This window comes from Ascidia mentula, chromosome 6, assembly GCF_947561715.1.
Source record: "Ascidia mentula chromosome 6, kaAscMent1.1, whole genome shotgun sequence".
NCBI classification, from domain to species: domain Eukaryota; kingdom Metazoa; phylum Chordata; class Ascidiacea; order Phlebobranchia; family Ascidiidae; genus Ascidia; species Ascidia mentula.
This window is the reverse complement of record NC_138571.1, coordinates 15,422,326-15,437,371: the sequence shown is the minus strand read 5'-3', so window position 1 is coordinate 15,437,371 and position 15,046 is coordinate 15,422,326. Positions and strand designations below refer to the sequence as shown.

Here is a 15,046-nt window from a genome sequence, read left to right as displayed (position 1 = left end):
AACTTTTTGTATTTATTCTTCTGCAGGGTTTAGCTTAGTTCCGCTAGTACGAAAGTTCTTGGCAGAATATTGCTATGGCAACTGACACATTTGCAGTCTTACCCGCTGCGCAGTTTGACCCAATCCGCTGGCCCAAGCATCCGCCCAAGTCCCTGCCCCGCCCCAAAAGCCTCTGTGATGTCATAAAGGGCCTCCGAGATATATTCGCAGAGGACAACATCGACGTGGATGAGGTGAAGGATTATCTCAGTTCGTACCAAACTAAAATGGATGACTGGAAGGCAGATGCAGTATTTGACACACACAGGTGAATACTAATGTTTTGTGAAATAGTTATTTGCCCTTTGCCACACATTTTGCTGAATGTTAGTTGTGAAAAAAAACGCTTTAAAAAAGCCAATGACCGGCGATATTTTGTATCTGCGATACAGATAAGATAGTGAATAAACAATTCTGCATGGAGTGAAAATTTCACAAACAATGCCTTCCTTTGTACTAGGACCAATGCTCACCTAAATCCATAAATCAATACCACGCGAAAAAGGCTTAATCAATCGCAGGACCCCCGCCCTTAAACGATCCTTTTCGGCCTTGTGGGTATAGCGCAGTATTGCTGTTGGTCACGTAGCCCGAATTTTGCCCAGTCTGTCTGGGTTGTTAGAACTAAAGTTGCGTAAGGCAGTTTCGTATGAAGTGTACTGAATGTACTCACCGGCGCAGAATTTCTTTGCATCAGCATTTTTTTTCGAAGAACCGAACACAGCCCTTTGCTCTACTTACGCCTAACCTATTAACGCTTGTTTGAACTTTGACGCTTTAATTTGCTGACGCTGGGTTAATAACCGATAACCTTGCATACGTCACTGATAACAAAATGCATTTGCGTTGACCTCAATTCTTTTAATGGTCTGAATTTTTTTTAAACTTTTCCATCCCAAGTGTTTGAGTGATAAAATATGTTAAAAAATGGCAAAGTGAAGTCATCGACGTATTGCCAGGGTATAGGGTCAAATGGATCATGTACCTCTTTTAAGTTAAGAATTATGTCCCATTTGTGGCCTAGATTTTTTAGCATCAGCGCTATGTACTTCCTGAAGCGATATTCCAACTCAAACACTTTCGCTCGCCTTAGCCCATTAAATATTTAGGGCCCCTCCATTAAAATTTGAGGCTGACTTAAATTGTTATTGTTGTGGCAGATACACGAGAAATTTAATCGACGAAGGCAACGGCAAGTACAACCTGCTTCTGGTTTGCTGGGGAGAGGGACACGGCAGGTAAACAAAGTTCCGCTTTTATTCACACGGCAATCTTCACAATTGCACTGATTTTTGTCAATTGTAACCATTTGGCAGTGATGTATTATTGCAATCTCTCATCCACGCACTTTATTGCAAAAAAATTCGCTCTTTTATTTTAAGTCCAATTCACGATCATTCGGATGCACACTGTTTCATGAAAATACTGGACGGATCGTTACAGGAAAGCCAATATTCGTGGCCGAGCGCAAAGAAAAGTCCAATGAATACAACCAAGGTGGCCTCGTACGAAAAAGACAGCGTCGCCTATATCAACGGTATATACCCCTACGTCTTGTTGATGTTCAACTCTGACCCGCAGAGGAGAAACACGGTCATATCGTTATAACATATACGATCTAAAAAAATAAGAAAAAAAGGTGCTAAAACATGTCGATAGAGCGTTGGGTCTGGTTAGCCCAGGGTCGTCAGTAAACCTCACCGAAAGCTTGATTATTCATATCTTGCTCCGACTTGTCGGGAAAAAGTGGCTGATTCAGCTAGGCTGCAGAGGGTAGAATTTACCACCATTTTCACAAATTTCCGCCCCAAGGTGGAATATTACAACCTCAATGTCTCGGCTGAGAAGCCTGTAAACCTAATGATATCGATACGATAGTTGTGGTCGCCAAGTAAGGTCTTGCGCAGTTGGGCGATGCTGTCAATCACGACAAAAACATTACTGCAACAGGTTGCTTGTTCCAACCGCGGTGAGAGCTTCTCTGTTTAGTGAGCAAACAGTTTTGGAATGTTAATTGTTTTCTACGGTTGTGTCCCGAACCATTACGATTTTTAATTAAAGATGAACGTGGATTCTACGTGAATCGATAGGTTGTGGTTTTGAACCCCGGCGTAAGATTATCTGGTTTTTCGCAGACTCGATCGGTTTGCACCGAGTAGAAAACAACTCTCACACGAATAAAGCGGTGAGTCTTTATCTATACTCCCCCCCATTCTCGATGTGTCAGAGTTTCGACGAGCGGAGTGGTCACAAACGCAAGTGCAACGTCACCTTCCACACAAAATGCGGAGAAAAAGTTTGTTATGTGAGTGGACATCGTGGCCGGAAAGCGCTGTCAAAATCATTTAAAGTGAATCATTTGCATACGCTGCAGCATATATAGAAGTAGAATATGTTATGTTTGATTGTCCCTTAATGTTCCAGGCTATTCCAGAATATTTCAAACAATGCAGAATTTTGTAATTTTACAAACACTTGACAAAATATGCCAAGTCTATTTTAAATAAAGGCGCGTTGTTTTACCTTTTTTTACCCTTATTTCTCCAATACTTTTTTTTTTCAAAATGGTAATACACTCGTGTTCACACTGGACAATAAACTAGCAAATTTTTTTAATGTGCAATCCTCGTAACTGTGCAAACTTTGTTGAAATTGTCCTTTTTACAGAAAAAAACGCAGTAGTTGACCTATACGCTTGGAACGTTCTCAGAAATTCCGGAAAAGATATATTGCCACATCTCAAGCTTGCACTGGTGCAGAATGCAGTTGGCTTGCTGGTTTGCTTGTTGTCTTGCTGAACTGGCAAAAACGAATGCTGCTTTTCACCGAGGGATAAATGCCTTTTTTTTAAAAAAATGTGGACCTAATTTGCATCTGTGTCATATGTTTGTAAATCCTTTGTGGTTTGGTACCAAAGCAAAAAATATTATGTATATGGTTAGGACATATTTTTTCTTGTTGCTTGTTGCCTTGTTTAGAGTTCGTGCTTTTGTAATTTATTTCCAGTGTGTCGTTGTTGGCTGTTTATTGGTGTATCCTATTTTGCCAGCGGCATGAAAACGTTTATTTTTGTGGGCTAAACTCATTAAGCAAGACAAATATGTATCCCTAAAATAAGCGTCGCCAGCAGTGTCTTACTCAAATATAAGAGGAAAATGAAATGGTCACAGCGTTTAAAACAGAATGGAGAGTGATCTCCTATGTTGCTTCACCAAGAATGAAAAACACTACACCTTTGTATGTGCTGTGAATACACATTAGTTTCCTAAAGAGGAGTGAAGTAAAGGCGTAACCGTTTAATGTCAGCTACACAGCACCAATGCCGCAGAGTTGAAGTTGAGGTTCGCAGCTAAAACCGCAGGAGCACACTTACTACAAATAAAACTGTCGCCGTTTTTCAATGTCAGGGTGTATCCACATTGAATGAAAGAGGTTCTTGGTGCTAGTCGACTTTATTACATCACTATATCGATTTATGAGATCACAATCGATCGTCAACAAGGTGACTTAGAGGTTGAGACCGATGTCGTGTTAGCGGGTTTGTTTTGTTTAATCTCCGCTTGGAAGCTGGTATTGCATTCAATGCATTGAAATATTCAATAACAGACAAAGTTACCAAGAACACGAGAATGAATTGTTTCTTTTTGGTGCACTTTAGAGTACAATTAAAGTGAATTTTGCCCACATTATAACAATAATTGTACAAAAAAAATTTTAAGTTGCAAAGTATTGAGTGTGCATTTGTCACACTTTTGTTATTATAAATGAACAATGTGTTTTTTTGTTTCCACGGCGATAGTAGTTTGTTCTTTTCCCATGCAAACAGTTGCAGAGTCAAACCTGGTTAAACCCTCAATTTAGGCGCTAAACAATAGGCTGCGAAGTGGGCGTTGCCTCATGCGGCGTGAGCTGATTGGTTGGCGTTGTAAAACCCACTGCGCCTTCGATTTAGTCATGGCGTGAAAACGTGCGACTGCGGTATAAACGCCCTACTGTTGCGTGCAGACAGTCAGTACCGTATCGCAGGTAACTCGTTGAGTTAAATTTTACAACTGCCATGCTGTTTTTTAGGGAAAAAATCTGGACTTTTTTGCGAAAAACCTGTCTTACCCATACCTGTAGGCTGCCGTCAATGAACTTCGTTTAGCTTTAGCCTATGGAAATGAAGTTGATTTTGGCGTGATTGTAGCTAAGCCATCAAATAAACTGAACTAAGTGAGTGTCTGTTCAGCTCGGCCTTACCATGTTGCCGTGAAAAACATCAGGTTTCCTTTTGTTTGAGTCTGAAAAGAAGCGCTTAGGAGTGCCATTATTGTGACGCCACGGACGCATAGTATTTCCGCGAAGGCAAAGACACAGAGGTGGCGTAAAAGCTACTTTTAGTGGCTTTGTTAGGTGTTATTTCTAACCTTTGTAGTCCAGACGGGTACACTCAATGTCCTGACTATCAGCATCATAGTCCAAAGCCAATGGTGGAGTAAAAAAATATCAGTTTATTGATGAAGTTATTTAGAGCCCAACAGCAAAGCATTCGTGTAAGGTAATTATGGGCGAGTCTGGATATCCGAGCTTACAACAACAGGGTGTGCATACCAGCAATCTGAGGCTAATGGTTGAAAACAGTGACTAGTTTAACAATTACGCGTTCTTATTTTCTGCTAGCTTAAGGTGCGTCATAACAAACGACTGATTGTTAGGTCACCATGTGTCGTCATACTGCGTAGACAGCACAGTAGAGTGATGAATAGGACGTGCGAGGTATAATATATTGCATGGCGTTGCGAAGGCAGATAGAAAAAGGGCATGGGTACAGGTTCGCCGGCTGGTATAATTTTCCCGCACTCCCGAATAGTCAATACAGTCATGATCGGTAAAGCTAAGCTTAGGGTCGCTCTGCAATTGTATGTCAATCATTTCGTCTATGACGCAACAATCGTGTCACAAAACATTTTCAGCACACGCCTGTCATAGCTTTGTATCATTACAGAAGACGACTTTGGTGCAACGTGGCAGCGAAATTGTGAAGTGGTGTTAGAAATACCAGCACCCTTTGTAGTATTAGTAGTAGTATAAGTATTTGCAGCAATATAGGTGTTGTTTCGCGTGGCCCTGTGGTTCAATCTGTTCGACTTGGCATACCTTCAAGGTATACTTATATATACGTAACCACAGTAAAAAGGTACAATACTGCATAAAAACTGTTAAGTTCCAATTCAAAGTGTTATGGGCAGCATATGTCATAGCAGGTCATTACTGGAAACCGCCTACCAGAATGGCTAATTGCACTTCGGCTTAGCCTGTGGTAAGAGGAAATACTAGCAACTGTATATGAGCAGCTGGTTCGCCAAAAATAACGCCAGTCTTAACTTAATGGTGCAAGTGCAGTCATTATGCAAAGGTATATATATATATATTGGTAAAGTTGAGTACAAGAATAAAGTCTTTGCAAAATAATGGAGCTTCATATTTAACAGAAATGCAAACAGAGGTAAAGGGACCACCATTAGTCCCGGATATTTGAACAGGTAGAACAAGATATAGCTAGGTGTGGGTATTGTATACATTAAGCTTGTATCCTGCTTTTTGATAATCAGCATATACAAAGGACTTACTTCACTTACAATAGCCTTTGGCTATTTCACTTGCAATCAAGGCTTTTCTTAGGTGGTTGTTACAAACCGCAACCGAAAGTGATAAGGCACGGAAGTATATTAGTCTTTGTTTTTATTTTTAAAGCGGGCTTGGCTAGTGTTACTCCTTTCACAAGTGTTTAGCACCTCAAGTTTTTTTGTTTCAAACTTAACTTCCTCCTTTTTTCGTCTTTTTCAGTAAAATTTTTAAGTTAAAACGCAAGTAAAATTTTTCTGCGATGACGAGTGACGTGGAAACAGCGGCTGTGACGTCAACACCGTGGATGAACGACAATCCGTTAAAAAAGCTTCCACGCCAGCCGCGCACCTTGAATGAACTAATCCAAGGCCTACACGTCATCTTTGCCGAAGATGCCATCGACGTAGACGGGGTGAAACACTTTATGGAGTCATACTGCGCCAGAAAGGACGAATGGGAGCAGTGGGCTAACTTTGATGATCACAGGTCGGTTAATATGTTGACTTTTCCAACAAGAAAGCGGTAATTGCCATCTTTCAAGGCTAAAAACTCAATTTTTTCCAAGAACTTGACGCACCAACATAAATTTTACTTTTTTGTTGTGGCAGATACACGCGCAACTTGATTGACGAAGGCAATGGGAAATTCAACTTAATCCTCTTGTGTTGGGGCGAAGGCCATGGCAGGTATAATGCTTGTAATTCTATGTGTTGGAACAGGTTGTTGTATTCTTGTCCGTTTATTGTTATTGTTTTCCAGATATTTTTTGACATATTTTTATTGTTACGCGTGTTCACTACCTAGGAACTGAGCATGCCCTGGAGGCAAAATTTATTTTCCCTGTTGTCACTAGGCTGATACCGTTTTAAAGCTAGCTCTGTGTGTATATAAATGCATAAAAATTCGTTTTTTTTAGTATATCACCCATACTATTCTAGTTTTACAATGCAAATGTAACCTGATAATTTTAACATATTTCATCCTTTTGCAGTTCTATCCACGATCACTCTGATTCACACTGTTTCATGAAAGTTATGGACGGTTCGTTGACGGAAAACAAATACACGTGGCCGAACAAAAAGAGGGGAGCTATGAACAAAACCGAGGTCAATTCGTTCGAAAAAGACCAAGTCGCCTACATCAACGGTCAGTGTTTAATACGAAACTGTTTTAATTTTTAAACTGACCTTCTAGCACACAGGTTCCCAAAACTTGTTTTTGTTTGTGAAACACTTCTGGTGGTAAAAAGTCGGTTTAAAGTTTCCAGCTTTAACTGTACATTTTTATCCATCAGGGCCACTCAAATATTCATCTGTAAACATCAGATGTCCAATGCCCTTAAACACATACAGGTTAAGTAAGTCACGATTTATGAGAAAATCAGCTATGACGCCTCAAAATACCCGTTTTTAGACCGGAAATTTGTGACGGTTTTAGGGCGACTGGCCGTTGTAAATACGGAATTTCCTTTCCTGTTTGTCGGATTCCGTATCTCATAATAGAATGATAAATTAGTCACGACGCGGAATTCCTGCAGTCAAAAAACACCCTTAGTAACAGTTTTATGTCGGGCAGGTTGAAAGATTGCGTGTTCTCAGGCAAATGACCAAAGTAACGATAATTTTTGCGGACATCGAACGCGAGAAATAATTAGGCGCGTCACAATATGGAAATTAAGTGGAAATTCTTGGGCGTAACTGTTGTCATTGCGTCTTGCGGCTATACGTTGCTATTTTGATAAACTGCCAAAGCTCTAATGGTCACACACAAATTGCCGTAAAGCAGTTACACCTGCACTGCAATTGCAACTAAACAAAAACAGAACATTACAAAAAAATACGCAAAATTAAACCCGTTCGAAATCTAAAATGCAAGGAAATTATTCCAAACATGCTTGCAGTTGTAGATATTTAAACAGATATTTAGTGAGCAAGCAGTTTTGGGATATTAATTGTTTCTATGATTGTGTTCCGAGCCATTACGACTTTTATTTACAAACGAACGAGGTTTCTACTAAAATCGATAGATTGCTGGTTCGAACCCCGGTGAGAGCTCCTCTAATTTTTTTGCAGACTCGATCGGCTTGCACCGAGTAGAAAACAACTCTCACACGAGTAAAGCGGTGAGCCTCCATCTTTACTCCCCCCCATTCTCGATGTGCCAGAGTTTCGACGAGCGGAGTGGTCACAAACGCAAGTGCAACGTCACCTTCCACACAAAATGCGGGGAAAAAGTTTGTTATGTGAGTGACTTTGTTTATTTAACGCCAAAACGGCACATTTTTACTATTTTGTGTGAGAAATAGTACCAATCATGGTTTTAGTATCCTGCAGACAGTGCACTTTTCGACCTCATGTTGCAAATTCCAAAACTTACTATCATAATAAATACAGGGAATAGCAGTATTGTTCAAAAAAATGCTGGTAACAATTTCTCCTAAGTCGTGATCATAACCATGTGGAACATTGAAGCTTGATAACGTATTTGCAGCACGAAAAGATTCGGTTCGATCAAGTTTGTTGCTGTGCACACTTGCTTGTCCGCAAACATGGTTGAACGTGCGTTGAATTACCACCGATTGATGCCTTAGGGCAGTTTAAAATCGTTCTTGGTGTACCGACAAAGTGGTGGTTTAAGTCTACCAAGTAATACCAGCTATTAAATTACATTTCCGCATATGTAAGGGAAACTTGTCCTTTAATAACGCAGTAATGCCGAGGTAATAGTTCCAATTCGATGTTGGATAGCAAAGAAAGGCCGTTTGAAATTAATGTGCCCGTAAAATTCCAGTGACGCAATACAAATGCAAGCCATATTTCATTGGTTGCCGAACGTATCAAATCCATGCGCATAGCGGAACCAGTCAGGCTATGGCTACGACGCTATACGGCCTATACTCAAGTTTTTTTCACCTCTTTCGCAAAGGAAAGGAATTTTGTCTTGTTAAGAACAAACTATTTTGCTGTAGTGTTTACAAACGAAATTTTACGGTACAATCATAAAATTGTGGTTCGGGGCCCCTAGGCCAGATTTTAAGCAGGTGGAAACTTTTTTCATGTTAAAGGTACTCACAGGACACCTGACATTTAGAAGCTCTTGCAATTTTTTATGACGCGCTTCAAACGAATTCTGCCATGTGTCAGAGAGGGCATGCCAGTTTAGTAGTTATTGCGACTAGACCATGTAATCACATATTGTTGTTGTATCGCAACTTAAAACAACATTGCACCACCAGCAGCGAAGAGTTACGTTCGGCCCACGCTAGTGGGAAATGCAATTCTATTACGTCCACCTTCTCGTTGAAACAATAAATCGAAAAGGACTTCGCTCTAGCAAGCCAAATAACTTTGCGATATGCTTTGATAAGTAGTCGTAATATTATGCCACCAAGGTTCGCTATGCAACCATAATAGCTTCATAGCTGCACTCATACAAGCTTAACAGGAATTTAGTTTAAATCCAGGGAATTGATGTATTTTTAGAATTAAAATGTAATGCATTTATAATTGTGAAAAAATTTACGCGAAAAGTGTCCTGCGATTTGCGTTACTTGCAGTAATACGTTACGTCTGCAGGGACATACATTTTCTGGGCAATGCGTTTTGTATTTTGTCCGGTTACTTCATGTGACCAAATTTGATGTTTTTCGCCGAAATTTTGTTGTTGCGCAGTTCTTGAATGCTCAAACAAGGTATAGTTTTTTTCGCTTTGCCATCCTCTATATCATTGCAATTAGCAGTTCGACATCTTTGCCTCGTATGCATTGCACAAATGGTTTTGCAAAAGATCAAGCAACAGCTTGCATAACAACTTCCTCCGCCAGTTAAAACAATAGCTGGGAAAAATACTGCACTTACAAGCGACCTCATGTGCCATATGGCTTTCCCAAGTAGGCGTATATTAATAACATTAACAAGTTGGCTCCAAATACATGCGACGCGCACTGACGTTAGCATATGACTGCATTTCACCAAATAAAAGTAGGATAAGAATTTAACTTCGAATCAATTGGATTGATTTAGACTATCGAGTATACAATTGTTTATTATCAGAAAATTTGCCTACAAATTACCAAAAGATTTGCGTAACTTGCAACAAAGGGCACGCTTGTTATATACTGTGTATAGGCCTATAGCCTGACTTTTATATTATTGACCTCATTTTATGTTGTGTGATTTTCGCAAATCCAATTGTAATGCAACTTACTGTTGCTTGGACATTATTACAATCACTCCAAGTGGCTCGTGTCCTGCATTTGCAGGGCGTTGCACCGATAGCGTTGCAGCAGTTAACTAAACAAGCAGTTCTTTGTAAAGTAACCCGTCATGTTATGTTTTGCAGAAACGGGAGGACACATGTTCGTAAACGACCACGGACAGAGTTGATTTTCTATCCAAGTTCCATTGCTGAAATCCACAGGCACACTTGTCCGTTTTCACCGCTGTACAGTTCCAAGATGATGTTTTACCTTAAGGATTTTTCTTGCGTTTTCGTTTCATGTTTGCACGAATTTACTCCATTTAATCCAGTGGTTCTTAAACTTTTCTCTTATGCTGATCAATTGGAAAATTTACCGCATTTACGACGCACCAATTGTAAAGCCACCAAAATGAGTTATTCTTAAGTTCACATTTTTTAGTCGCAGTAGTAATTGCTAAGTGGCGCCCTTTTTCGCATTATGACATACTGTTTCAGAACCACTGCTTTAATATAATAAATAAAAAAATTAGCAGCAGCTATTGTTGCACACAAAAGGTTTAAAAAAATGAACCGACTAAAAATGCACATTTTTATTACGAATGTGTTGGTTGAATTGTTCCTGCAGACCTTTTTAGCAGTTTCTCTGGGTGCTCATGTGCTTATTTACCGTGTAGTTTTGCTGGTACGCGTTTTCCTTTGTCACTTTTTTAAGCGCTTTCGTCGCCGTCACAGTAGTCGTCACGTTTTTATGCTTATTGTTGATTAATAAAGTTCATGTTGACGAGCTGTGCTATTTTCTTTTAATGGAAGATGAGGCTGGTTGAGAGGAACAAACTTCATGTGCACTGTGGGTAAATTTTCCAGACAAAAATGTCACCGCTATGTTTTCAGACCCGCAAACCTGTTTTACCGGCGTCAGCAGTCTACCACACACACTACAAGCTACCTCCATGGCTAAAAGCTACAAATCTCATTTTAGTTTATTCCTGTCAGTTGGCTGGCAGCTAAGAATACAGGTGTTTGAAAATGTGTCAGGATGAAGAATTTTGCTGTTTTGTGTGGTGCTGTAATGTACGATTTCTATGAGATATTCATTTGTTTTCCTCCGTAAAATATCAATGCATTTGCAAATTCTTTGGAGTTTTTAAATGACGTTTATGTGTGTTGATTATCCATTCTAACCTGAATCTGTTCCTTAACTGAAGTAAACATTCTCAGCATTGCACATACCAACATAGAAATCACGTTACATCAAGTATATTTGCACAAAAAATTGTTGACAAAATTGTCAGTCTCCTGCGACATAAAACTAAGACGGCATACAAATTAAGATAACTAAAGTATATTTTTCTCTCTTTAAGTTGGATGCATTAACATTTTTAGTTTTGTTTTAACTTTTGATAAAAAGCTTATCGCCCTAACAAATTCTCAAATGTATAAATACAGGGCGATTAGCGACCACGCCGTGTTTCCTGCGTTCTGATTGGTTGATACCTTTGGGAATGTAATTTCTTTTCCACATGAAAGCGTTCGCATCTGATTCAGGAAATAAGCACTGTTTCGCTCGTTTCGGAGGCTTACGTTGTTTTAAAAGTAACAGAATGATAAATTTTCTTTTAAATAAAGGTATATTTCACACTCAGGTAGAGGGTAAACGTGTTTTGCTATTGTGAGGCAAATATTATTAATTATTTTCCCGCCGTTGCCGAGAACCATGTGGAAATAGACAAAAGGTTTACAAAATGCTGCAGACTCCGGTAGGCGACCTAAGCCACGACATATTAAAGTATCAGTCGTATTTGGCAGTTCTCAACAGCCCTACAACGAGTAAGTGATTAGATTTTCTTTCTGATAATCGTGTTTTCAGAAAGTTGTGCAAAACAAGCAGTTTTACATGTTCCGGAAATAACACTGCAATATGTCATATTATTAACTAATGTGATGCAAGTTAACATGTTACTATATAACAAATTTTAAAGTTAAGCCACAAAATGCATACACATTTTACATAGATAAGTAACCAGACATTATGTTGGTGATGTTATCAAAACAAAAACAATACTTTGTATATTGTGTTTTTTAAACTGTTATTATTTAAACATGTCTGCTTTACAGCTGATGAAAACAAGTTAAAAGCTGCCCAGGAAATTAGTGAGCACTTTGAAGTGAGTGACAATAAACAAAATTAAACAGTATTATATTTTGCATGTATTTGGATTTGTGGTTTAAAATATATTTTAAGTATGCCAACACTAAAATTGGAGCATTCGATAATATATATGATGTTTATTCTACAATAGGTCATAATACTTCCTAATACATTGTAAAGTACAAGTTTGCCCAACCCAATTATGTCGAATTTTGCAAATTTTCTTACTGTGGTTTCTAATGTTGCAGGATATTGCTCAATCACCCAAGTACCCTGAGTTCTTAAATGTTTTCGTTCCTTGCTTCATAAAACTGCTGCAAGATGTGGAGCCCCAATTTTTATCAGAAAGTCCGACACAGGTGAGAAGGGATATTGGTCAGCATAAATTTATGTACTATTATATTAATATCTTGTGCAAATATTGCATTCCACCTGCAGTGTTTGTTCGCTAGTCCAGTATTTTTACATTTATAAGAATGTATTTTTTTTAGCCTGTGTCTTGTATGATTTTGCTTCGTGAATGCATTGCGAATACGCATTTCCATATGTTTCTTGTCTGTTCCATCATGTCAGGCTTTCTGTTGAACACTGGTTTTTCTCTGGCAATGGAGAAAACACATGCAGAAGAAAAAAATCAACTTGTATTTTTTTGAAAAAGTTACACTTAACTGTTATTTTTATTTTTTAGCAATTAAGAAAACTCGTGCTTGATGTGTTGCACCGAATTCCAACCAATGATCATCTTCGTGCCCATGTAAAAAACATTCTCAACTTGTGCTTTCAATTGCTTGAGGTATGTGATGACTGTTAAGTAATGTTACTGCAGGAGTAATGTAAATAAATTAGTTAGTATTAAAATATACAAAAATTTATTGACTCTAAAAAATAGCTAATAAGGTGACAAAATTGTACAATGAACTATAAAAAGTGGCAGTGGTGATAAATGATTTAGAATTATTAAAATTGTGAATACCTTTCATAGGTGGACAATGAAGAAAATGTACAAGTTTGTATCAAAATCATCATCGAACTTCACAAACAGTTTAGGCCGCAAATGGCACCAGAGGTAGACAGTTCTCTTTTTGGATAATAATGCCTTAAGGTTGGCAACTAAATTATTTGTTTGTTTGTTTAGATTCAACAGTTTCTTGCCTTGGTCAAACGGATTTATGCTGAATTGCCCAAAAATATGGTAAGGATTCCGACCGACAACTTTTCTCTAAAACTTTTAGCAATAAAACCTTTTTATAAAAATTTACATTTTGCAAAGAAAAAAAAAATTACAAAGAGTCTATCATGAACATCACAGACTAAAATGTTGTTATAGATTTGGTTGTTCGAAAACCCGGTCATGCCAGAAGGGGCTTTACCAGACCCCCAGAGAATCGGCACGGTCACACAAGTAATGTACAGAGGGGGTATCCATGGAAACCCAAGTCCTGGAGGAAAAAACACACATGTAAGTTGTCAGGATTTCTATATCTCTGTGTAGCAATTGCATTGACATGTTGCTTTCTTCTGTAGACTGTTATTCCCAAGGCTTTGAATTCAATGAAGGTGCTGCAGGAAATTCCTATTACAGTTGTTCTTATGTATCAGGTAAGTCTGCAAGTATTTTTTATTTTAAATTTCTGTATTTTTATTAAACAATTTGACAAAAACTCGAATAGTTTTGTGAAGCTGTGGCTACCTCAGCTTGTTGTTTACTAAGTGATCTATTTAGTTTACTGTTTGAATCATTTTTTTTTCATTTTAAGGCAAAACCCTTTAAATAAATAGTGGTAAACGATATTTGCTACTTTTCAGTTGTACAAGCAAGCCACACAGAACGTGGTGGCTGAATTCATTCCTCTTATCATGAAAACACTTCTTCTGCAACCTTCGGCGGCTGCCAGGGCGAGACCCAACTTCAATGCCGAATTATTCGTTGATTTCACGGCAGCCCAGGTCAAGACCTTGTCGTTCGTCGCATTTTTCGTCAGACTTTACCACGTAAGTTGTAGTGCTGTATTTGGTAACTCTCCCGTTTTTAAACTGTAAGGTTTTTATGGAATAATAATCTGTGCTTCTGGATGTCTAGCTGAATAGCGGGTGAAACGGCGGTCAATAAAAGTTACATTAATTGTGCCAAAAGGACAGATTATAAAAATATAATACATCTGGCAGCAACAGTAACATAATGTAGGTTTGTTCCCAATATTTTTCCATTCCCATACTGACAGCGTACTATGCGTTTTTCTGTACATTTGTGTATTCAATTCTACAACTCTGGAACACGAAGTTAAACTATGGCAACATTGAACTGGTTGGAACTTGCCACGAGCCAATCACAGTGCGTTAAATTGTCACGTGAATGCGTGTTGTCACAGGAGAACATCATCCAATACTCAAACGAGATGGTTCAGGCGATGCTTCAACTACTTACCAACTGCACTCCTGAGGTCGCTTCCCTACGCAAGGAACTGCTCATTGCCGTCAGACATATCCTCGCTACAGATCTTAAGACACGTATGTACAGTTTGTATTGTTTCGGGCATCGAGACGCCTTTAGGATAGTATGAAAGTTTTTATGGGGTAGTTTTGATTATAAACGTCACCAAAATACGGATTTCGTTTAAATATAACTAATTATCTCTTACTACACGTGATATTGTATGTCTAACTTTAATTTCTTCAACCCATGAAACGAAGTTGCGACCTTTTGAATGCAACCTTTTTTGACTTCACCTCGTATCTCGGGCTAATTCATTGTTACGTGGTACATGACGCTCACTTAGTTGTTGACGCTCTTTTGCTGAATTTACTTAACCAGGATTCGTACCCCACATGGATCGGTTGCTCAACGAAGATATTCTGATCGGTTCCGGTTGGTCGGCTCGCGAAACATTGAGGATATTGGCTTACAGCACCCTGGCTGACGTCACTCACCAAGTTTGCGGCCAGCTCTCCTTGTCGCAAGTGAGAAATATGGATTAAAAGTTTCAAAACTTTTAGTTTTGTGTATATTTTCTTCTTTAAATGCTCTGCGAAGCATCGCATGCAAGATAT

The 15,046-nt window shown here is 38.8% G+C and overlaps 3 protein-coding genes across 3 annotated transcripts in view; all 3 read left to right on the top strand.

The window, feature by feature from the left end:
* The first annotated feature begins 30 nt into the window (after positions 1–30).
* LOC145905542 (cysteine dioxygenase-like) lies at positions 31–3,224 on the top strand. The gene is made up of 5 exons (XM_082992773.1): positions 31–307; positions 1,200–1,277; positions 1,422–1,576; positions 2,175–2,344; positions 2,707–3,224. Exons 1-5 carry the CDS (start codon positions 75–77, stop codon positions 2,719–2,721), a joined length of 651 nt encoding a protein of 216 aa, XP_082848899.1. The 5' UTR covers positions 31–74; the 3' UTR covers positions 2,722–3,224.
* Positions 3,225–5,872: 2,648 nt separating this feature from the next.
* Positions 5,873–10,631, top strand: LOC145905540 (cysteine dioxygenase type 1-like). The gene is made up of 5 exons (XM_082992772.1): positions 5,873–6,135; positions 6,258–6,335; positions 6,641–6,795; positions 7,722–7,891; positions 9,991–10,631. The coding sequence occupies exons 1-5, from the start codon at positions 5,909–5,911 to the stop codon at positions 10,012–10,014; spliced, it is 654 nt and encodes a 217-aa protein (XP_082848898.1). The 5' UTR covers positions 5,873–5,908; the 3' UTR covers positions 10,015–10,631.
* An 851-nt stretch (positions 10,632–11,482) lies between these two features.
* Positions 11,483–15,046, top strand: part of LOC145906519 (transformation/transcription domain-associated protein-like) — a 45,996-nt gene continuing 42,432 nt past the window's right edge. The window contains exons 1-11 of the mRNA XM_082993950.1: positions 11,483–11,676; positions 11,965–12,014; positions 12,247–12,357; positions 12,687–12,791; positions 12,981–13,064; positions 13,134–13,190; positions 13,326–13,457; positions 13,523–13,597; positions 13,805–13,990; positions 14,368–14,506; positions 14,811–14,956. Of these exons, the coding sequence (XP_082850076.1) occupies positions 11,592–11,676; positions 11,965–12,014; positions 12,247–12,357; positions 12,687–12,791; positions 12,981–13,064; positions 13,134–13,190; positions 13,326–13,457; positions 13,523–13,597; positions 13,805–13,990; positions 14,368–14,506; positions 14,811–14,956 (1,170 nt within the window). The 5' untranslated portion in view covers positions 11,483–11,591. The remainder of the gene's footprint in view (positions 11,677–11,964; positions 12,015–12,246; positions 12,358–12,686; positions 12,792–12,980; positions 13,065–13,133; positions 13,191–13,325; positions 13,458–13,522; positions 13,598–13,804; positions 13,991–14,367; positions 14,507–14,810; positions 14,957–15,046) is intronic.